Source organism: Falco biarmicus, chromosome 9 (genome assembly GCF_023638135.1).
Source record: "Falco biarmicus isolate bFalBia1 chromosome 9, bFalBia1.pri, whole genome shotgun sequence".
In the NCBI taxonomy this organism is placed as follows: domain Eukaryota; kingdom Metazoa; phylum Chordata; class Aves; order Falconiformes; family Falconidae; genus Falco; species Falco biarmicus.
This window is the reverse complement of record NC_079296.1, coordinates 24,763,747-24,787,163: the sequence shown is the minus strand read 5'-3', so window position 1 is coordinate 24,787,163 and position 23,417 is coordinate 24,763,747. Positions and strand designations below refer to the sequence as shown.

Here is a 23,417-nt window from a genome sequence, read left to right as displayed (position 1 = left end):
GAGAAACTGAGCCCAAACTATAGGGCTGCTTCATAATTACACGTTCCGCAGATTTCTTACTAATTGTGCTTGGCATTACTTGCTAACTAAAGATCATTCTGTACCATGTCATTTGCAGTGGTTTTCCTCTTCTGCTGGCACTGTAAAGGAAGTGCCCACTGAGCTGATGAATAATCCCAGAACTGTTTTTCAAAGCCGAGGGAAAAGGATCTGCCATGATTATACTGCAGGATTTTTATTGCAATATTTTGTTTTTTCTTTGTATTCACAGAAACTCTTCCCCTGCCCCATCTCCTCTGTCCCTTCTGACCTGGAATCTGGCAGTGGCACAGCTTTGTGTGGTCAATTCAGTATGGATTGCTAGTCAATGAATCTAACACTTAAAATTTCTTTTCTGTGGAAAATCTCCATGTCATGACATTGTTTCACTTGGAAGTGCAAATAAACCACTTCCTTCAGACTTCATCTGCATGAGAAATTCTGTGAAATTCTCATTTGACCCTTCTCTTTGAGAAACAGAATACAGACCAAGATTTTCTTGAACAAGTTTGACATCATGCAAGCTTCTGTCTGCTGTTGGTATATTCTTGGTAGTTTCACTGCTGTTATTTTTTCTCCCTCTGAACACTAGCAGTAGAGCAAAGCCTTATATCTGAGATGATCTGTGGGAATTACACTAATTTGCACCAGCTGAAAATCTAGATCCAAATGGATGATACATTTTATTCCAAATAAAATATATCTCTTCTTTCTAGAAAAAGTTGCCATTTTTCTTACTCTTTTTCTGTCTGCAGAAGGAAGTACAGCAGTCCTGAATCATCATCCAGTTGCCCTCGGGCTACTGTTCCTGGTTTACAGGTCAGCCAAAAGCAACTGAGTTAAAAGCTCCAAAATGGCTCTTAAAGTCCATATTTATTGTTTAGGAAAAAAAATTATACAGTGTTTTTTGTTGGCAATTGCCTGCCTTTCCAGTGTCATCTTTCATCTTTTATGTTTCCTTTGTTTCCAATCTCTTGCTCCCTGCATCATCTTGCCAGCCATGAGACAGTATAACTCTCCTTCTTCCACTCTCACTAATTACTGATCTGTGTCTCTTTCAATTAGGCTCTACTTCCTTGTCTCAGTTGCTTTCCATCCAATTTCCATGTAACTAGTGACCTCCTTTAATGCTAATTCCATCTAAACCCTAATAAAAAAACAGTCAGGAGGTTACACAGCCCATTTGTTTTTCTTTGTAGTCATGATTTATGTTTAATTCATGGAGAAATAGCTCATCCCTCACTCCCCATTCATAAAACCTAACCCCACCAGCACAGTTTGCAACTGTTCCATTGCTGCTTGCGTGGTTTTGGCCCTAACAGCTTGGACTGCACATAGGAGCTAGACTAGCTTTACTGCTACTTTCTTACACAGAGGTGGCTTCAGATCCAGATTTCATAACAGGCCCTCTTTTTTTGCCTGAAATTGTCAGCTTTTTCTTTTATTATCTCAAAAGCTATAAATGTCAACAAGCGATGGAGGAAGGACTGTACCAAGTCCTTCTGTAAGTGTGTGCACTGAGCCAGGATCTCTAGCATAGGGTCACCATTTCCCCTGGTAATGCAGGGCCAAGGTAGCCTGGCTAGTGAGGAGAAAAAGCCAAACCAAACCAAGGCAATTATGGAAGTGAAAGAACCGTGTACAGGGACACAGTCAATTCTCAGCTAGAGCTAACAAGTTTGGGTGAATCTTCACTCTTTCTGCTAGGCCATCCCCCCACCTCTGGTCTGTGTCGCCCAGCACCCTGGATCAGAGGAAATGGCAGCAACCAGTTTGCATTGCCTCCATATATCCATGCCATGCTGATGCTGAACTAATCAGTTCTCCTGGAACATGGAGCACCGGGGTATAAAGTACAATAACCAACAGCAAACCCCAATTCAGATCAGACTAGACTTCTTAGCTCCATCTCATTGCTGGTTGTGTAAGTGCCAGAACAGGTCTTGCAGAAGACCTTTGTTCGCCAAGCTTGCCAAGAGCCACAGGAATGGAAACACAGAGCTTAGATGTATGCAGGCTTTACGTGGCAACCACTCAGGTCCATATCTCTGCAGCATGCCCAAAATTAGATGGCTTCAGAATTCATGGGAGCAGACCAGCCAAATCTGAATAGGTCTCTTCCTTGGCTTTTGCGCTGATGGGGCCACATGATGCTGCATGGACCTACGCTGGGTGACTATGAGTTGTCCCATCCGATACCTATCCAAGCTGTAGGGAGGAACTCTCCAGTCTGTGCTGTGTCAGGACACTGAGGGTGGTATTGACCAAGCTTTACTCATGAAACTACATTGGTGATATTTGCTACAAAGAGAGGTTCACCTTGGGTACCTGTTTAGCTATTAAAATTGCAGCAGTGGCCACATGTGCTTCTTTTTGCTGGGCAACAAAGACAATTGACACCTTCAGTTGTGGTGGATTAAACACTCAGTGGTCCTGTAGCTGTGATTACCCAGATCTGGGGCTCTTTCTGGTTTTGGTGGGGGAACTTCATTCCCTCCAGGGGACTAAGAAAAAAACCCAACCCACACTTGTTGTCTGCCAGGAGGTGGTTCTTTGAGCTTGTGCTTCATAGCACTTCATTGGTTTGCCCATTAAATTACTTCTGGCACTAATTGTTAGTGGCACAGATATAAATAAAGAGGATTTTAACTGAAATGAGATGGCAATCTTGCTTGACTTTTTCCTTCCCTAAATTTCTACAACAAAAGTGTAGATTCAGGTCAGCTGAAGCATTTACTGATTTGGGTGATTTTATTACTGGGGCTTTTTGCTTGCTAAGACACTTCCTCTGCAAGCATTTTTCTTTTACAATAAAAGGGGAAAAAATGTAAGGTTGGTTTCAGGCTTTCCTAAAGAGTCTATTTAAGATGACACTGCAATTAGCTTTTCTTTCAGTATTATCAATTGAAGTATATATTTGGCTCTCTGTATGTAGTTTTCTGTTGATCCATCCATCCATCTATCTGCTCATGCAGTTCATCTCAAAAGGTGCTGTTTATTAATATATTATATTTTTTTAAAATTTTTTTTTAGATATTAAAAATGCTTTAAATTTTAATAATCTATTCTGTAGGGTCTGATCTTGCTAAAATCTGACTTCAGAGACCCCCAGGGTACCTTGTGAGAAGCAAAATTAGATACCTTTTCATGTCTCACACCTTGTTGATGTCCAGTGAAGGAAAAACGCTTCAGAAAAGAGGGTATATTTGACATTTAGTGTAGTGAAGATGACCTTATCAGCTGCTTCCTTCCTTTGTGTCGTCAATCATCTGTATCACTGACAGGCACAGCTGGGGACAGGAGGCATTACTGGAGACTTTGACTGTTATCTCCCATTACAAGCAAAGGAGCTAGGCTGACTAGTGAAGATAGAAGTCCTCCATCTATATTCAGCCCAGCCCAGACAAGTACAGACAGCTTCAGTGCATGCTTGCTCCATATAATGCCCTGCCAATTTACTTAAGAAATGATAGAATGGGACTAGATTTAGGTATGAGAACACATTTCCATTTCCATGCTTGGGCAGCTCATCTGAAACTGCCGGCAGGGATAGATCCAGATGGATACAGCTTATGCCTTTCCTGCAAGCAATGCAGGAGCTATTACTTGAAAAGGTCTCATACCCTCAGCAGGGACAGGGATTGAATCTACGGACCAGAGGTGGATGAGTTGTTAGCTTGTGACCCTCAATTAATTCTGTTGACCTGTCAGGAATGAGCAGTATTGGATCACATAAAAAACATAACTATCAACAATGCAAGGAATGGTAAGGCAAAAGCAATGCAATGTGACAAGAGAACACTGTATAAATTTAAAAAGCCTTTTAAACAGTTTCTGTACAAGGTTATCCAGTCAGTATATATCACATCTGTAAGTTATTGTGTATTTAAAAAAATTAATGAAAGATATAATTACAGCAACGTTACCAATGACCTTTTCTAAAATGACTCTGTCATGAATCTGTAAGCATTTCAGAATTGTTTTCCAGGTTTCTAATAATTTTTTCTGCAAATTAATGGCATCCAGACCTCACAGTAGAAGCCTTGCCTTTTTTCTCCAAAGAAAGGGATTAGGAAACATTTTCCGGTTTCCTAGCAATGGTTTTACTGTGAGTTATGCATAGAACCAGTTGAGAAAATGCTGTCTTATTAGCTAAGATTTTATGTGGAGTTTTAACTGCTTACTCTAAGGAACAGAACAAAATCTATCCGATCTAAAGCCTGTAAATTACCATTCCATGACTTAGGTTGGAGAACCTTTGTTAAATTGAGCTTAGTCAGAAAACTGACTCTGTCTAAATGCCATCTGGGCTCTTGTATTTATTGCTTCTCAAGGACTTCCAGATCAGACTGCTTAGATGGAAAAAATCAAAACACACTTTTTATGTTGACTTTCCAGAGTTGGACCTTGAAAACCCAGCTTCCTTCTTTTGTCTTCTATCCTTACAACAAGCAATTAAAAGTTGTCAGTTAGACCACTGTAGAAAAAGTTATTAAGGCAGAATTCATAGTACTTTATGTCCCCGTGTCACCTGTATCATCTTGATAGGTTAGCTGTATTTAGTTAAAAAAAATCATCCTCTCTAATTTAGTGAGCAAAGTAAATGAGGAACAAAGGCACGTGGGCGTCAGATAAGATAAATGAGATGATATCTTCAAAACAGTATGAGGACTCACCAGTTGAGTAGGGAAAACTAAACTCCCACTAATCTCTTTTTTCCATCTCTTTTCTTAGGACTTATTTTGTCCAGCCACACTGGGTACAGAAATCCAGATGTATGTGCTGGAGCTCTTAATGCTAAGCACTTACTGATACCCGAACACTATCAGACTTAAGGTGTTGCAGCTCTGCTGTCTGCCCAACCATTTTTGTTGGGCCTGAGCACCCCAAAACAGATATGGTTGAGAGAGGTCATGTGCATGCACCTTAGTCACTATGGAAGAATATCCAGTGATGCAGTTCACAAAACTGGTGAAAGCAGGGTTCAGCTGCAGTACCTGATTTTGCTCTGTCAGCGTTTGCTCTCTGTGATGGTTTGTTCAGCCCATTTTTAATTCCACAAAAGATGAGGGTTTTCATCACTTCCCAAGGAAAGCTGTTTGAGAGTCCAGTGGAGCCACGCAGATAACGTAGCACTCTTTTCCATTCCTTATGTTTGCTTACTCTCATAGAAGATTCAAACGCACAACAGAATCATCTTGGAAAATAGCATAACCTTCATCATGTTGGCTGGTCAATCAGGAAGTGTTGTAGGTGTCCAGGTTGCATTTATTACTGGTGAGCAGTGCTCACAGGATGCGGTTGCTTGCTAGCTTCTCTGCATATGAGCAGCTCTTATTTCTGAAGGCTGCACTGCAATGGTTGATCAGGATTAAGAAGCTTGTTATTAGCAAGGGGGGAGAAAAGTTACTACTTTAGGAATCAGGTGACCCAGAACCATCTCTGCAGCACAAAGGAAAACATCCCTCTCTGTTCACACTCCTCTAATTACATTTAGTGTGGTATTGTTTCCATCTAAATTATAGCAATTATATACAAAGACCTTCTTTGAAATCATTTAATTAAAGAGTAGCTAATGCTCTGTGCTTTTGGAATGCTAATATATTGCCTTCCACTTAGGAAACTTTGGTTTTTCCATTAATTATCATTATCACGGAAGAATTTAAATGCCAGAGGGTTGGGGTTTTTTTGCATTTTTCAGTAGATTTAAAAAGCAAGAAGTTCTGGTGAATTTTGTAAAGCACAAAGGAGCCTTTTGCTCTCTTGCTGAACAGTTAGCTAAAGGTCAATTTGAGGAACAACATTTTCCTTGAGATGGATTGGCTGCTGAAGTGTTGGATTTCTCCAGACCCGTTATCTTCTGGGTTCAGACAACTGTTTGTATTTGATTATGTTCTCCCCACCTCTTGCTATGTTTTCTGTGTAATAAACACCAAGATCAGATCCTGAACTGCTATGAATTTACTGAAGTAAAGGAATTCTGCCTGCTGAGTTGCTGCTTTGCAGGAATGACATTTCAGTCATGCATCATATCCAGGACAAACAAGATTCATGGGAGAGCTGCCCGGCTGTGCAACAATACTGTGACCAGACACGGACTCTGTAGGAGTATGCGCTGAAAGCAGTTGTGGCATAAGAGCTGGTGGGATTTACCCAGTGCCAAGGAAAAGTGGGGAGATTCATACTTGAGTACAGTTTCAGAGACCTTCTGCATCTCCCCTCTGTGCGATTTCTCCCCCCTTCTTCCTCCTTCTTCCCATATTGCTATGGTTTCCATAGGTTGATCTTGGTCCAGGATGTGCCTTCTGTGTTGAGGAACAGGAATTTCAGTTTCTTCTGTTGTTATGCCTGAATGTGGTGGTGTTTCCTATCACTTATACCCCACAATTATGACTATGTTATGAAATGTTCTGAAGAGCCAGCAACAATCTACCTAATCAATCCATTCCACCACACAAGTCCTTGCTCACCTACTCATTTGTAATCTGTGTATGCATTTGTCACAGGTTCTTCTTGTATCCTCTCCCCTTCTTGTCAGATTCTTGGAGCTTGCCTCTGTGAGGCAGAACTTGGATATAGAAAGGTGGTCACAGCAAAACCACAACTCCGGGCTCTCAGATCTCCCCCACCCTCCTTTCTGTCCCTGATACCCATGAGCTGAGACCAGTCTAAATGGGAAAACTTGGCTGATTCCTGGATGGTCTCTGTTTCACAAAAACAGCACAATGCAAAGGAATTTTGGCACAGCTACAATCTATAGAAGTAGTTTGGGCAGTAAGGGGAGAGCAAAGCCAACAAGGTTGTGTGATTACAGTGTAAATTAAGAAGAACTACAGTAAAGAATGGCAGCTCACTGAGGACACAGCAGGATCTGGATTGCAGTCGGTGCCTGGAAACTCAATACAAGTTTTCTTTTATGTTTATTTTCCACTTCATAGGGAAATTTGTAAATCTGTCGCTGCCTCTTTGTTTTTTAGCCTGGAATAATCAAAACAGCAAAAATGTTAATCTCATAAGTGGCTTGGGTAAAAATGCAGGCTAGTGAAAGATCTGGTATAATGAAGAAAACCATTCTTTCTCTGCCCTCTAAATCTTGCAATAAGGGTGATACAATGACATTTCATGAGTGTCAGAAAGGATTTGCGTTTCAGTACATACAGAATTTTTAAAGTCTGGAACTTGTATTTTAGATGAGGTTTTAGGTTCTTCTATGTATTTCAGATAGCCAAGAAGTTGGCATGTTATAATGACAAATCAGCTTGATAGTTGTTGGGACTTTTTGTTGTTTATGTGTACTGAGATGTTCCTCCTGCCAATGAGAAGATGTAGTTTTGTTCATGGTTTTTAAAGTCTGGTCACCTATCCTAATCTCCTCCTGTTACACACCTCTTCAGAAATCCAGCTGCAGTTGATTGAAAAGCTGCTCCTTACTGAGAAAATCATAGCTGGCTAAGGGAATAGGAAGAAGTTACTTGATCGAAAACTGAGCACCCTGCAGCACTCATGCAATTTTTCTGGATGGATGGAGTCTTTTGTCTGGGTACCTGGTGTTATTTATCAATTAAACTAGGGTTTTGCTATGATTTTGCTTTCTTTGGTGAGGGTGTGAGCTTCCAGCATGTGGAGTCCCTTAGTACAGCCCTCAACAACCAGCTCTGCTGCTGATGTTCTGGTCCAAGCTTGTGCAGAAGCCTCTGGTGCTATTTAATCTTACATGAACTCTTTCAAACATCCCATTTGGAACAGATCTGTGCCTCAGTTATAACTTACAATCTGGGTCCTTCCACTGTTTTTTGAGTGCTGACTCTTTAGCTCCAGCTGCTCCAGTATACTGCCTTACTCAATATGAGCCTTGTGTTGCCCCGGAGTTGTGTGGGAAAATGTGTCATTGTCATCCTGAAAATCAAATTATTACTTACTCCTTAGCTGGATGAACCATGGAGTGTGATCAGTGACTGATGATGATGAGTGGCCTACTAAAAAGAGTTAAGAAAAACCTTTACTAATAGCCTTACAGTGGTGATTGTTTATAATTCCATGTCTACTAGCTGCAGTCAGCATTCACCACGTGGAAGGGATGCTGACGTCTTTGCAGGTTACTTGCCTACAGTCCATTTTCCAAATGTGTTATTTCAGGTGTTTGTTGTACAATTCATTAAGTAGTAAGTTTGTGCAACACAAAAGTTCAGCGGTAAAGAAACAGTCAGCTAAGAAAGGGTTGATTTTGAGACAACCAAATCCATCTGTTCATCAGAATAGCTCCCTCGATATTAGACACATTACTTTCTAGTCTGGTTGTTTATTGTTCTGGAGTGATACCTAGCTGTCTGTGTTAGACTCAGAGCCCATTGTGCTAAGTACTGGAGGCACAGAAGACATTCCAATACAGAGTCAGGAAAAGGCTAAACAATCCTAGAATATTATAGGACAGGAAAATGTTATTCATGACTGAATTACATTTTCTGGCATCAAGCTCGAAGGCTGTGTATTGGTTTCTGCAGCTGACATTCAAGAGAAATTATTTGCTCAATGGAAGCATACATATCTCTGGCTGACTCTGCTTCTTTCTTTTTTTCTTTTTTTTTTTTTCCTCCCATGCTCAGAGTTTTTGGGCACTTCAGTCTCCGTTCTGAATGGCAGCTGGTCAAGGTGGACTACAAGTCTGTCTTCAGCCGAAGGTGTAACAAAGATGACTACCAAACCTGGCATCTGCATAATCAGGTATTTCCACTGTGTAAGGAGGGATGATGGGCGTTCCTTTTCCCATACTCTATGTTGCCAGTTAGGAATGGACTTGTTCTTTTCAGCAAAGCATATGGAGTTTTTGCATCCATCAAGTCACAGTTCTAACCTGTTGATGTTTTACTTCCCCTGAAACATATGCATGAATAAGCATGGAGCCAGCCTTTTCTAGGCAAGTTATGGAGATTGTTAACTTCTCTTTGTATGAAAATATTCCACTGCACCAGCTGGATCTTTTTGCCCTCAGTGCTCAGGGCAATGTAAAACCTCACCTTGTGATTGAATTGTAGGAGACATTGAACTCTTTGTAGCTCTGTCAGTGACTCATGAAAAAAAATTTTCTTTCACTTTGCCTCTATTCCCCGCCCCCCCCCCCCAAAAAAAACCCATAAAAACCCAAACAAACATTTATTCATCCTGCAGGTCCTGCAGATGCCTGTAAAACTCTGGGGAGCCCTAGAATGAAAAACACCAGAGAAGACCGAATTATTTCATTGTATTCGAAGATATGCTTTGCTTTTCATACACTCTGGCTTATTTTCATACTGGATATAATTACATCCTGAAGCCACTAGAACTGAAAGAGCTCAATACCCTCTGAATATTACTTTTGGGTAACTGGCCACCAGTATGATGTCCCACTCCCTGCAGGGCAACATAACTAGAGCCAGAACTATTGGCACTATGATATTCCTGAATGAAATCCATGAATTAGAAATGAGGATTAATTTGGAAAGGATGTGTTGGATAACTGAAGTCATAGAATTGAATAAATGAAAATAATTTAAATGAAAGAAAAGGAAAGATGTGTGTAACCAGGCAGCCATCTTGGGAATCACTGTTAATGGCAAAGATAAATATTTAAATTAGGTGTTGCCTTTTTTCTTACTTCTATGCAGACAAATTATTTCTGCATCAGACAAAATTCTGTTTATAGCAACTCAACTAAATGTCAAATGTTACTTTTAGATTAGCTACTCCCAGTAGTACTCTTGGAAACCTTTGTGTTCAAAAAGCCCAGTATAACACACTGTGAAAATTATTTGAGCTCTATAACAAAGCCAGGTCTATCAAGGAAAGGGGAGGGGAGCCAGAAGACCTCTGTTCCACACCTAGATTTTGTCCCTGCCCTGGGTTTCAGGCTTGAGCATTTCTTCCTGTAGCAGATTTCATCTGACATATTTCCAGGTAAACCCTGGAAAACCCATTCACATTGTCTTTTTGAGATAGTTTGTACGACTAGACACGTTGGTGGGTGCCTTCTGAAATATGGCATAAGTGGGTGCAGTGGCTTGGGTACCCAGGCATTTTGGCCACATTTTCATTAGCATCCCAACCCAGTGCTGCACTCATGGGTCCTCCCAAGGTGGCTTTTGAGTTTGCAAAGCCACAGAGGCTAGACCCTTAGCTCCCAGCTCTCCCAGCAGGAATTGCTAGCTTTCATTGCCTTTTATGTCTCTTGACAAAATGCTCCATTTAGGGCCCAACTGCCATTACAACTCTCTGTTTTTACTTTCTCCTCTTGTTCCTTGGCTGCTGAAGGGGGAGCCTTGTGTCATGGGAGAGAGGAAGATCTATAAAAAACGCAAGCCTGGAGCCCAGTGTTCCCTAGGTCAGGACTATTCCCAAACTGTGGTGTCTGAACCATGTGTCTGTGGTCAAGAAGACTTTGAGTGGTGAGTATGTGGCTCTGGGGACTTTTGCAGGGCCTGTTCTTGTAGCATTGGCAGTGGCTGAGCTACTGCCTTGACAGAAAACCTTGCAGAGAAATTACGTCTCCTGCCAGCATGGTGGCTGTGATCGTATCATATAGCATAGATATGATCCCCATACCTATTGTGTGAGGGAGGTGTCCCCTTCACCTGCAGGAGATGAGAACTTCAAGGCTGAAATTCAAAAGCAGAAAACTGCAAGTACTGATTAACATTTTTTGTCCATCATTCTTGAAGAGTGACAGCCAGGACTCCTGTCTGGTCCAAAGCATGTCCCTCACAGGAGAAACAGAGAATTTGTCTGCCCTCACTTCCAAGGTCATTGATACCTGGGGAGCAACCTAGCAAAACATGCACATTTTTATCATTATTCCTTTGAATTCCTGGGGACCATTTGTTGATTTTTAAGCATGTTTTATTGAGAAATTTCTGAAAGGGCTTCTGTGACTTGATTGTACAGCTCACCCTTGTCAGATGTAGCTACTTGTTTTGCATAAACATTGGTGTTCCTAACTTAATAGGGCAATAATTTCCAAACTGCTTTAAGGTCACTTTGAAAGCAGCTTAAAAATAAAACAGGGAAAAAATCAACCACTGCTTGGTATTGCTTGTCAATGGGGATAGAATATGGGAGAATGCATAACAGTCAGAATTTCTGCACAAGGAATTCCTACAGAGAACCTGAGTGATAGACAATATTTCAAAGATTTAAGACTGTCAATAGCTGTGATGTTTGAGGTTAAATGATGAGAATGTCATTTAAATGGAGTTCAAAATACCCTGAAAGCATATCAGTTGAGAAAGCATTTTCATTTTTATAGCAGGTTATCAGGATCAGTGTCTGATTTGGTATTGGTGTGATTCATGAAAACTTCACTTACCTTCGAATCCTTCCTGAAGAGATGTGAGGCATGAGATCTGCAACTTATTTGGGCTTAGGCCAGCTGAGACTCACAGTTCTTTTTAGAACATGAACACGCTGAAATGCAGCAAAAATGAATAAAAAGCATAGACCAAAGTGTTTTCTTGAATATTGGAATAGTTTGGCTCTAAGAAAGGTTCAGGGATATAGAACAGAGATTTTAATCTTATCTGGATGGGTGTTTAATTTTATTCCTAATGCCAAAATTACATCTGAGGCTCCTTAGCTTGACTCAGGAGATCTTTTCCCTTTGTTGTCATCAGGGGAACTTGCAGGATGAACAAACTATCTTGCCCTGCAGTATCTGCCCTTGGCATTGACATATGCTTCTGAGCTGAACCAAGCACCAATCTCCAGAGATGATGCTTATGAATTTGCCTTTTTGTTGTTGTTTTTTTTTTAGCTTTGTGCCTCACCAGCTTTCTATTTCACACTGAAGCTTGTCTTTTCTAAGCTCTAAGTGGAAATCTGTGGTAGCTAAATTGGCCTTAAGTGCTGTTCTGCCTTGAAAAGGGTCTGCATCAGAATGCACTTTTTCAATCCATTGATGTGTTCCTTGCATGTGTTCAGTATCATTTTTGCTTAGATTTCCCACTAATGTGAGAGAATATTGCTGTTAACCTTGTCAGTCCTGCAGGGGAAATGCAGTTAGAGGATGGCAAGCTGGCTTTTGTTTCAAGCTCCGTGCTGCCAAAAGAATTGTTAACTGTTTTCCAAATGCAAAATTATTTTAGTTGGTGATGGAAAATCAGAAGAAGCAGATTCAGTTTAAGGGTGAGTTTTGATGCTAGTCTGCAGGGCTGACTGGAAGAAGAGGCAGGGCAATCAGTTTGAAGAAAATACTTATGGTGCTGGAAATGGGGCACTGGGCTTATCTTAAAAGTGATTTTCGGAGTGGAAGGGTGGACTCATCTGCTCTGGCTTGTGACTTCTAAAGGATGAGTTATTTAGTCAGTGGCAAGATACAGGTTATTCTGTGATTCACCTGACTTCTTTTGGATGTCAGTATGAGAAGGGGAGGTGCTGAGGGGTGCCTTTTCCCTCCACTGACTAGAAGGTGGCTCTAGTCAGGGAGCTCGTGGAGATACATCCCCACTGTAGGTATCTGTGGTTGGAAGGACAGCTCCTATTTTTAAACTTGATGCTTTTGAAAAGGAAAGTTGTCCACTCAGCCTTTTCTGGCTGGGTTCACAATTACCAGTTGTTCTTGGAATCGACTGGCCTGTCTCTTGTGTGTGAACTGAACGGGTCCTGTGGAGTGTCAGGGAAAGGAGAAGGGTACTGTGCAAGTACACCCACCAGGAGGTCCCAACAGACAGGCCCTCTGCTTCCCCCATAAGTAGGTTTGCAGGCTGGTTCTGGTCCCAGAGCAGACCATGCTACTAGGTGTGACGATGCCTGCCTTCGAGAGCTGTGCAGATAGGACAAATGACTGCGGGAGCCCTACAGCACAAGCTGTGATGGCTGTACTCCCTCCCATTTGATCACAGCGCCCTTGCCCCTGTCTGCCTCCTGTTGCAGTGCTATCTGTTTCCTGCTGTTAGATATAAGGCTGATCTAAATGTCAGGGGCATAAATCATGGCCCAGGGCCCCAGTTCAACAAATCCTCATGAGTCAAGATCAGAGGTGACTCCTGCCAACCCTTGCAGTCATTTCCAAAAGCAAACCCTGGCCTTTTTCTGACATAGAATGGCAGAAGGAACTCAGAAGTGTTATTAAAGTGCTCACTGATCTTTCTTTTCCCTCCTCCTGCTTCTTTATTTACTCTGTCAAGATAGCTTTCCTGAGAAAGACAGCACAGCAGCTGGACTTGATTATTTCCTTAACTTATGCAAACCCTGGGGCTTATGAGAAGGAAGGTGGGCAGCATGCGAGGTTTTAATATACATTTACCAGAAGTTAATGAACAAGCACAGAACCTTGAGGGCATACAGCAATGTTGTCTTTAATTTTATTAAATATTTATGCAGCTCTTTTCTTCTTTGGGGCAAAGTACAGCTCCTCCTGAATATTTTTAATTACAAAGTCACTGCCAGGCATTTTTGACTGTGCAGGTCGGACCCACTGAGAATGATTAAATTGAATGTTGAGAGAAAAAGCATTAGGGAATCTCTGAACCTTTTAAAGCAGATTGCAGAATTTTTGCCCTCCAAAAAAAGGAACAGTAGCACCTTGGGTCACTGGGGACATTGCACATTTTGTCTCACCAAAGCTCTTCCTGGAGACTTTCTGATGGCTATTCATACTCTGAATAGAGGAAAGATAAAACTCAGTGTCCTAAAGGGCACAGAGAGCTTTCAAGGCAGTGGCTTCTGTAGTGTCTGTGTTTCGATAGAGGCTTAGTTTGTTGGCATTTGTTAACCTGCCTCAAGCAAAAATCCAGAATCCCTTTTGATTTGCCCCTTGAATCCAGCCAGCCAATAAAGCCTATGCACAGAAACCTGGTCCAGAACCTATTAAATCTTATGGAAAGCTTTGGCTTAATCCTATTGCTTCATCGTTGTGTTGGCATGCAAAGGCAGCTGTAAAAAGAAGCCTTGGATGTGGTTGTATACACTTCCACTCTTTGGTGGTCCAAGGAAGCATCAATACCCTGGATTACCTTCCCCATGTGACGCAATACTATGTAATCCTTAGACTACCAAACTAGCTGTGTTTTAGTTTAGTGTTCGAAAAAACATCAGTTATATTTCTCTTTCAGTCCAGTCATAGCTCAGTCAAAGAGCAGGGAGGCCCTTGACATAGGTATATTGGAGGCCATTAACGTAGGTATATTTACATACGTAAATATACATACCTTGTCTAGCTGTTCAGGAAGTGATCCTAGTGTTTTATATTCCCAGCTGCTTTGTTGGGAAACAAAGGCATTAGATCTGATATGTTCTGAAAGTGAAGACTTCAAAAAGCAAGCAAATCCAAAGAACCCAAGCAGTGAAATTATTAGAGAATAATAGGAAAAGAAATTAACAATAGAATTTTCTTTCTGAATCTCTGCCCATGTTTTGTTACCAAATGAAACACAAATCCTCTAGTGCTCTGCAAGGCTGGTAATTCTGTGTTGTCAGGTATCACATACCTTCTGTGAACTGTGTTCCTGCCTCTCAAACTGATCAGGCACTTTGTCTCTGGATGAGCCCAATCCATGATGTCATGCCATCCAGCAGAGAGCCACCAACACACACATGCTTTGGGGAACAGATGTCACCTAAAACTCTGAGCTAAATCTAGTGAATGTGTACAGTGGTGGACTCATGACTTGTCTCCGTAGTGACTATGGGTATGAGAGGCACAGCAACAACAAGTGTGTCCCAGCCTTCTGGTTTAGCCCGTCCTCCCTGTCCAAGGATTGCAGCATTGGTCAGAGCTACTTGAACAGCACTGGGTAAGTGAATCTTACAATCTCTCTGGTGTTGGTGACCTTGTAGTAGACACGAGAACCTGGAAGGTTCTTTTTTCTCTGCTCCCATCTGGCTCTTTTCCAGTCTTATTCATGAGGTAATGTTTGCAGCAGCATCTGTATGGAACATTGCCTCATTCCTCAGAGACAGGGAGAAGCACATTAACATAAGTGACATGTAGATATTTTATTGCTATCAAGTGATGTATGATCCCTGGAGCCTAGACTTGGAGCTCCCCTTTGCTGCAAAATTAAAGCACGAATCAAGAGGTCTATCTGAGAGACAGCTGAACATTTAGCAGGACAAGTTTGAGGTGTTTCACATTGTTTTTCATTGAACCTCTTCCTATCTTATAGCTCCTATTTCTAATAGCTTCAGGGAAGGCTCAGATGAGCAATTTTTAGCCTTTCCCCCCCACCCCCCTCCTGCCATTTTCACTTGTATATACAATACCTAGTGATTTCAGACAAGCTATATGTGCTGCTTTCTCTTGGTTTTACCTAGAACAGATGGCAGGTGTTGGTTTATTGTAGTATCGCTTTGCCAATGCTCGTCTATCGTACAGGGGATACTCTGAAACTGGTTGCACTGGTTTGTGTAAAATTGCAATGTTCCTTCATAGAAAGTACAGGCCCTGAAGACTTTACAGGGCTGCTTCTGAGTCATGGGTCCAGCATGCTCAATTGTAATGACAGCTTTGTTCATGGCTGGTTGATGTGGGTGGCTGAACAAATTGAGGCTGCCTGGAGTCTGGAGTCACTTAACTTCAGAGTCCCCCTGTCAGCTGAAAGATTGCTATAAATATGGGATGTAATTACAGGATTCCTGGCCAGTATGAGTACTTATAGCTTCGTGACACGAGCAAGAAGAAAACAGTTGGAGTCTGTGTTTTCTTAATCAGTCCTGTATTTTTACTGTGAAATTGCTAGAAAGGGTTAATGCCCTTAACAACACTGGAAATAGCCAAGCGTCTTTCTAGTTAGCTAACCTCTTCCAAGAAGATCCAAGAGAAAAACCCATTCCTTGAGTAATTTTAAAATCGGACTGGACAAAGCTCTTGGCAGAACTTTCCCAGTACCTTCTAGCAGAGTAGAGGGAGGCAAAATGAAATAAAAAGCATAATTAAAAAGCTGGGATGCAGAGTGCAATCCTGCAGGCATGGGGAGTTGGAGTTCTCTGCCTTTTAGCAGCGCAGAGTAAATCACCTCCACAATGTGTGCATGTTCTCAGTGATGCTGCTGAGAATCTCTGAAGAAGGTTGGATTGTGATTTTTTTGGCTTTCTCTGATTTAATAAAGTGTTAGGTTTCTTTGATTCTTCCTTTAAGTTAGGGAGTCATGCAGGCAGTTAGCCTTTGAAAAAACACATGCATTGATATGGAGAAATAAAACAAAAGCAAAACAAAGAAACTTTTCCACCCACCACCTGGGCCCAATCTCCTTTTGTCACTGTTCCCCAGGTACCGAAGGATTGTGTCTAACAACTGCACAGATGGCTTGCAAGAACAATACATGGCCAAGATGGAGAAATGCCCTGGAAAAGCACCTCGGGGACTGCATATCCTCACTGCTGATGGAAAGTTGGTCACAGAGCAAGGACACAACGCCACTTTCATCATCCTTATGGAAGAGGTGTGTTAGTGGTATCAGCAAACCTTTTACTGTGTGGCAGGACTGGCATTCTTTTTCTTCACCTGTCAGGCTGCTGAGAAGAAAATAGCGATCAGGTGGAGTCATGAAATGATGAACACTCCTGAGATTGAGAACTAATGAAAGAGCTATATGTGAAACAGAAAAACAAATCACATTGAGTCAAGCCAAAGGAGTATTTGGCTGGTTATCTTGTTTATCAGTGATGATGAAGCCGATGCTGAAGATAGATCTGGTAAAAAATATATTTTGCCATCAGCTTCTTGCTGCCTCCAGTGAAGTGTAGTTTATGGAGTCTGTGAGGCAGAAATGGTGTCTGTACACTTCTGTTTCTAGGATGAAAATCTTTAGCTGAAGCTTTGCTGGGGAACATTAAGAACAGTGGGTAACATTTTCAGACTCATGGGGAGCAATGAGGGACATTGTTTTGCAGTAGGAATTGAGCAACTCCAAACCACCTCTGAGTTCCCCAGCCCATATCTATTTTATTTGTTTATTGGTACAATTGCCTCTGTAGCCAACAGCAGCATAAGTGATACCAGGCCACGCTGGTGCCTGAACCATCAAAAATACTGAGGCACTTCTGGTGATTTCTCTGAGACAAATACACCCCTGTTTGGCAAACATGTATGGTGCAGCCTGTGTCACCAAGGCTTGTGGCTCAGCGGAGGGTTGGGTAGCTAAGGCAGGCACTTGGTATGTATTTGGGCCGACAGGAGCGTTTTTCAAATAATCTTACGATTCTTCTGGTCTTGTGATTTGGTTTGGTGTTTAGGGATATATGTGACTGCACAACAAAAAGTGCTGCTGTTTTCTCTGCTGGCTTGACTGCCTGTGTAAGGTGTCATTGAAGGTCCAACAGTGATTTTTCCATAATGGATTGTGTTACATCTGTTTTCTGGTTAAACAGAAGGGTCACCTCACAGCCTCACTTCTAACATCTTCGGGTGTCTCAGGGGGGGTAGCCAGGGATTGAGGTGGTGTTGGAGAACCACAAATACCTTTTGTCATCTACTATATCCTGTGTACTTCATTCTGGGACAGTATCTGGAGACAGCTGGGAGCCAGACGTGTGATGGTCACAAACATAAGAGTAATGACACCATGACAGACTAGATGCCTGTCTGCTAAGGATCCTGCTCTGACAGCAGGCAGCATTAGGTCATTGGGGAGGTTATATTAGAAACAGTGCAAGCCTAGTGTCCCTTCACCTTCCAGACCCAGGAATAACTTCCATTAACAACTGAGACCTTCAAGAATACGAGAAGCTGTAAGAAGGACCTGGGCAGGCGTGAGTGCATGTGAACCTCGTGAAGTTCAACAAGGCCAAGTGCAAGGTTCTGCACATGGGTCAGAGCAATCCCAAGCATGAATACAGGCTGGGTGGAGAATGGATTGAGAGCAGCCCTGAGGAGAAGGACTTGGGGATTTTGGTGGACAAGAAGCTCAACATGACCCAGCAATGTACACTTGCAGCCCAGAAAACCAACTGTATTCTAGGCTACATCAAAAGAAGCATGGCCAGCAGGCTGAGGGAGGTGATTCTTCCCTGCCACTCTGCTCTCATGAAACCCCACCTGCAGTACTGTGTTCAGCTCTGGGGCCTCCAACTTAAGAAGGACGTGGACTTGTTGAAGCAAGTCCAGAGGAGGGCCACAAAGATGATTAGAGGGCTGGAGCACTTCTATAAAGACAGGCTGAGAGAGTTGGGGTTGTTCAGCCTGGAGAAGAGAAGGCTCCAGAGAGACCTTATAGCAGCCTTCCAGTACCTAAATGGGGCCTACAAGAAAGTTGGAGAGGGACTTACTACAGGGGCATGTAGGGATAGGACAAGGGGTAATGCCTTTAAATTAAAAGAGGGTAGATTTAGATTTGATATTAGGAAGAAATCCTTTACTGTGAGGGTGGTGAGGCACTGGAACAGGCTGCCCAGAGAAGTTGTGGGTGCCCCATCCCTGGAAATGTTCAAGGCCAGGCTGGATGGGGCTTTGGGCAACCTGGTCCAGTAGAAGGTGTCCCTGCCCATGGCAGTGGGGCTGGAAACTAGATGACCTTTAAGATCCCTTCTAACCCAAACCATTCTGTGATTCTATAAATCTGAGCATACTTCCATGGAGAAGTTTTTTTTTTCTCATGATATCTTGTTTGTTATTTTTTTAAACACACACACTTCTATTAATTTGAATTTTTCTGCAGTAACTAAATGTTTCACTGGGACCACACTAATCTGACAGGGCGTCTTTACATACTTCCTCAGAGGTTCATGCATGCTCTGCTTTTATACAAAGGGGACTTCTTGTCTACCTGGCTGATTCTTTTATATTCTGCAGACTTGACATGGTAAGACGATTTGTATAGACATTGTGAGTGGGAGTTCAGAAAAGAACAGACATAATCTAAAAATTAGAAATCTAGTAGTAATTTATTAAGGAACTCAAGCGGAACTGCAGCATACAAAGAATGATAAACAGATGGGGAATAAGGAGGCAGTCAAGGTAGCTGAAGAGTGGAGTCTTTACAAGGCTTTAGAGATTGAAGAGGCAGCTGAATAAATATGTGAGGGTGTTCACTCTATGTCCTTTGCTGAAAAAGAAGGAAAGTTAGAAAAACACTTCATAGAAACATTTTTTTTTTCTAAGGCAAGAGGATTTTCAAGAACATGTCTTTGTGGGTGAACAGCTTATTCCACAGAGAGCTCTGTGTTGAGTTTGTTTCTTAAGGAGTAGACATTTTAAGGGGGGGAAACCAAACAACACTGAGATTTGGGGAAAAAGTATTCTAGTCTTTCAGTATGAGCCTGAGACAAATGAATTGTCATCAAAATATTCCTTGTTAGTTGAAAGAAAAGATTTCTTTAGAATTCTTAATTATTACAGACCTTGCTGTCATATAGATTCATTCCTGCCCCCCTCCCTCCACCTTCTTTTGTCAGTCTGTTTCCTGATGGGTTGTTTTGCACCTATGTCTGCACTCATTTTCTGGGCCAAACAGCAGTCTGGTAGTCTGGTAAGTCCTCCTGTGGATACATCTGTGTGGTTCTCCATTCAGCTGCCTTCCTGTTTCAGGCTAACCATGATCAGCAACTTTATGAGTAGCCATCAGTTCCTTTCCACCTTCTAGTACACGCCCTTAATAGACTGGTGTGACTGACCTTTATGCTATCAAATGGTAAATGAAGACTTTATCATAGTTAATAAAAATCTAAATTTCTCAGGACTTATAGATTTAGCTTTAGAGGTATCGTTCACAGTGATAATTCAGAATATGTGCATGGTGATGATAATGGGCAAATAGATGCAGAGTGACTTACGATGTTTCTGTGGTTTTAAAAATATGGAGCTGGGCTGTGGTTTGGACTGTGTATACATGCAAGGGAACATAAGGAGATAAGAACCTTATTTTACCTTTTTTAAAATCCAAGTTTGGATTTGAGCACAAAGAAATAATAGAGTTCCAAACTGTCATTGTATGGAGTTGTGTTCTTGACCAGATCTATGAATCTGTTTTTTCACCTGATCTTTTCCATGCATCCCCAGCTCCGCTCTGAAGGGTACATAAACTCTCCTCAGGCTTAAATGGATGTTTATGTGGCAGCTCCAGCTACTGAACTGTTCTGTTCCCTTGTCTTCTGTTTATGCCATCTCACAGCTTCCCTTTTTCAGTAATTACAAGGTGATGGCAAGGCTTTGTAGCAGGGTTGTAATTGCAAGTAAGCTGAGAAAGCAAGCAGTGACTATCCAAAGAACAAGCCTAAGTAAGTATTGGAGCTCTGCACATCTGTTAAAAGATTGCTAAACTGTGTTTATCAAAAGAGATAGCCACATCCATGTCATATTTTTATGCAAGCAATTTAAGATTTTCATTAGAAGAACCAAAATTCATTGTGTATATACATTGCACTCCCCCCCGTCCCAAGCACATATTGGATGAACTATTGCCCTGCTGAAATCAGTGGGAATTTGGCTCTTAACTTCAGAAGGTCAAAATTTCAACCAGTGATCTGCTTTGTCACTTTGCTAGTGTGGCTTCCAGGCAGGAAAACTTCCCAAGGCTAGCCTTGACAGGGAAATGACTTTGAAGAGCTGTTCCATGACAGTACTTCTGTCCGCCCATTCCACTACCCTTTGCCTGCTCACTCATTTCAGTATGTAGAGCTCCGATCTTTGTGACAGCCCCTAGCTCATTCCCTTTTGGTAGTTTACAGAGCTGAAAGCAATAAAATGCACTTTTTGAATATATATGAAGAACAATGATTTTTTTTTTTTTCCATTTGAAGTGCTTCCACTTCATTTCTATTTTAATTTGTATTCATAAACTCCAGAATATTCTGACATCATGTGTGGGGCTGGCACACTTGTTTTAGTATTTTATGTACTGGATACAGAGGTATGGAAAGGAGAAAGAAAACATTAGTGTGGTGAGCAGACTTCATACTGAAGACCCAGCTTTCATAACTGGGTGGAAAGATCATCTGCTACCATTTAGGCATGACAAATCTGTTCCTGCTTCTCCACTTCAAACCTTATAATTTCAGGTGGAATCATGTTGGAGAAGCAAGGAAGAAACAGAAAAGATAGTTGTTAGGCATGAGAGAGGAGCTGCTGTGATGGGTGCAAGAGATTCCAGCCTGAGGTCACCGATGATGAATCCAGCTCAGCTCAGATTTTTATCCTCTGTTCAGTGTCTTCCGTATGAGATGAACTTGTGGTCATAGTACATTCCCTTGAGGAGCTGTTTTGAAAGGTTTAACAAGCTGTGGGAGCCTTTCTATCAAATAACTGAATATCCCATGAGTGAAATTTTGCCCCTGCTAGAGAAGTTTTTAGTGGGACTTTAAATCTTTTTCTCAAAGGAATGTTATTTGCTACTTAATGTTATAGACAGGTTTTAGTGTCACTACCACTCTAGTCCTCTGTGTTTCCTTTTTGGTTTATACTGTATTTTTAATTTTCTAGTAGGACAGATTGATTAAGTCAATAGAGAAATCTGCCAGTAAGACAGCAGCTGCCATGAGTTTGGAGTCAGTGGGAGGCAAGAACTGTGACCCCTTGCCTTTCATGGATGTTTCTATCTCTGCAAGAGCTTTTGTTGTGCACCTTTGGTCTCAGTTGCTGAGCATTTAAGTTAGAACAGCCTGTGAGCTATGTAATCTTGCTTTTAGGACCTCTTTTTCCGTGATTCAGTCAATATTCTGCCTTTATCTTGACTGTCCTGGGATGATATGATCCAAAATGGATCTGTGCTATGTATGAATGTATTAAGACCATATGAAAAATCGCTTACGGATGTGAGGTTCATAGCCAGAATTTAGGCTGTAAGCCATGTGTTTTGCCACACACAGGTAAAATCGAAAACTACTGCTCAGAGGAAAGCTGATGCTGTTAGCTCTGAAACTTTTAGGGACTGTCACAGGTGTGGTTGTCCCAAGCAATCTTTGCTCTTTGTCTGATCTGCACAGTTTTTCTAGGAAGTCATTGTTTTGTGCAATACCTGGCCCAGAGGCTTTAGTGAAATCTGGGAGTTCAGTTGTCTTTTCCAGTGGGCCCAGGGGATGCAGGAGCCTGCAGGATTCGAACAGGCTGTGGAGGGATTGGAGGCACATCAGAACTGGCTGTGAGTTACACAGCTGCTTCCCTCCCTTAGGTCGACATGTACCAGAACCAGACATTAGCTTTGATCCTGACCCTGTGCATTTACAGCCATAATGGGGTTTATGAGATGGCCATGAAATATTTCTGAATGTCCTATCTAAAAAAGCCAAAACAAACACATCCAAAACCCCCAAAACCACACCCAGTTAAATTTAGGAGCATGATTGGGTTGTTGGTTTTTTTGTTGTTGTTGTTGCTTGTTTCTTTTTTGGTTTTTGTTTTGTTATGTTTTGTTGGGGTTTTTTTTCCACTTTAGAATCTCACTCCTACCTTCAATATATCTAGGAATTGGGTTTAGTTTTGGGCTAGGAACATCTCCAAAAGGAACTAGTATCTTCTTCACCCATAGCGAACACAGTGGAGACCTTTCATGAGAGAAAATTACTTAGGGCCAACAGACCTGATATATATGCAGAAAGTTACAGAGATTTAATCTGAGGTGTAGTTTCATTTCAGTTTAGTGAAATCACTGCAGTGGGCTTTAGCTCTGTTTAAATTAGCCTTGTTTTGTGTTACTTTTAGTCAGCTGGGGACAAGTATGAAGTAAGACTCCAAGAAAGTGAAGTAACAGACACGTCTACAGTTCAACTACAGTGGTTTAAAGCATGATTTGAATTAAAACAATCCAGCTACTGCCTCTAGACAATACCAGCAATGCTGGAATCTCTTGTCTGTTTTCCCCTCCTTCGTTTCATAGCCGTCATTGACAGTAATCCTAGAAAGGACTTTCCTCATCATCTACTTCACTCCCCTGTGTATACAGGCCCTATCTCTGTGTTAACTGACATTAGACAAAATCTGTCAGTCCTCAATGCGGGATTCAAAGGGCATGAATTCAGCCATCCTGAAGTTACGTGTTTAGCTGTAAGTAATCATCTAGGCTCCATCATCAGGGTACAGGCATGGATATTTGCAGAAGATGATTCATGTCACCTGTCTCAGTTATCTTTGGAAGGGATGTGTTGGTCTCTTTCTTTCTCTGACTATACAGGAAGCCTGGAAAACTAACTTAGACTAGACTTGCAGCATCTCAGTGACTAGCTTCTGTTTCTTTGGAACGTATTGGAGACCCACTTCAACTACTGTCCTGTTCTGGAGTGTTTCTGATGCTCCCATATGCATGTGGAAATTACTTTCCAGTTAGCATCTAGCCTACCATCAGTGTAGTGCCCCCATCTCACTGCCTCTGATGGAAGTACTTGGACAGCACCCATTCAACAAAAGGCTGTGCAAAGCCTTGGCCACTTCAGTGACACGTAATGCCCAACCGTGCATTGCATTAGATGATTCCTGTATGGTCCGT

At 41.8% G+C, this 23,417-nt stretch overlaps 1 protein-coding gene across 1 annotated transcript in view; it reads left to right on the top strand.

Moving 5' to 3' along the window:
• SORCS3 (sortilin related VPS10 domain containing receptor 3) overlaps positions 1-23,417 on the top strand; it is a 304,283-nt gene that overhangs the window by 258,355 nt on the left and 22,511 nt on the right. Inside the window, exons 15-18 of the mRNA XM_056352025.1 lie at positions 8,643-8,760; positions 10,324-10,457; positions 14,685-14,798; positions 16,274-16,445. Of these exons, the coding sequence (XP_056208000.1) occupies positions 8,643-8,760; positions 10,324-10,457; positions 14,685-14,798; positions 16,274-16,445 (538 nt within the window). The remainder of the gene's footprint in view (positions 1-8,642; positions 8,761-10,323; positions 10,458-14,684; positions 14,799-16,273; positions 16,446-23,417) is intronic.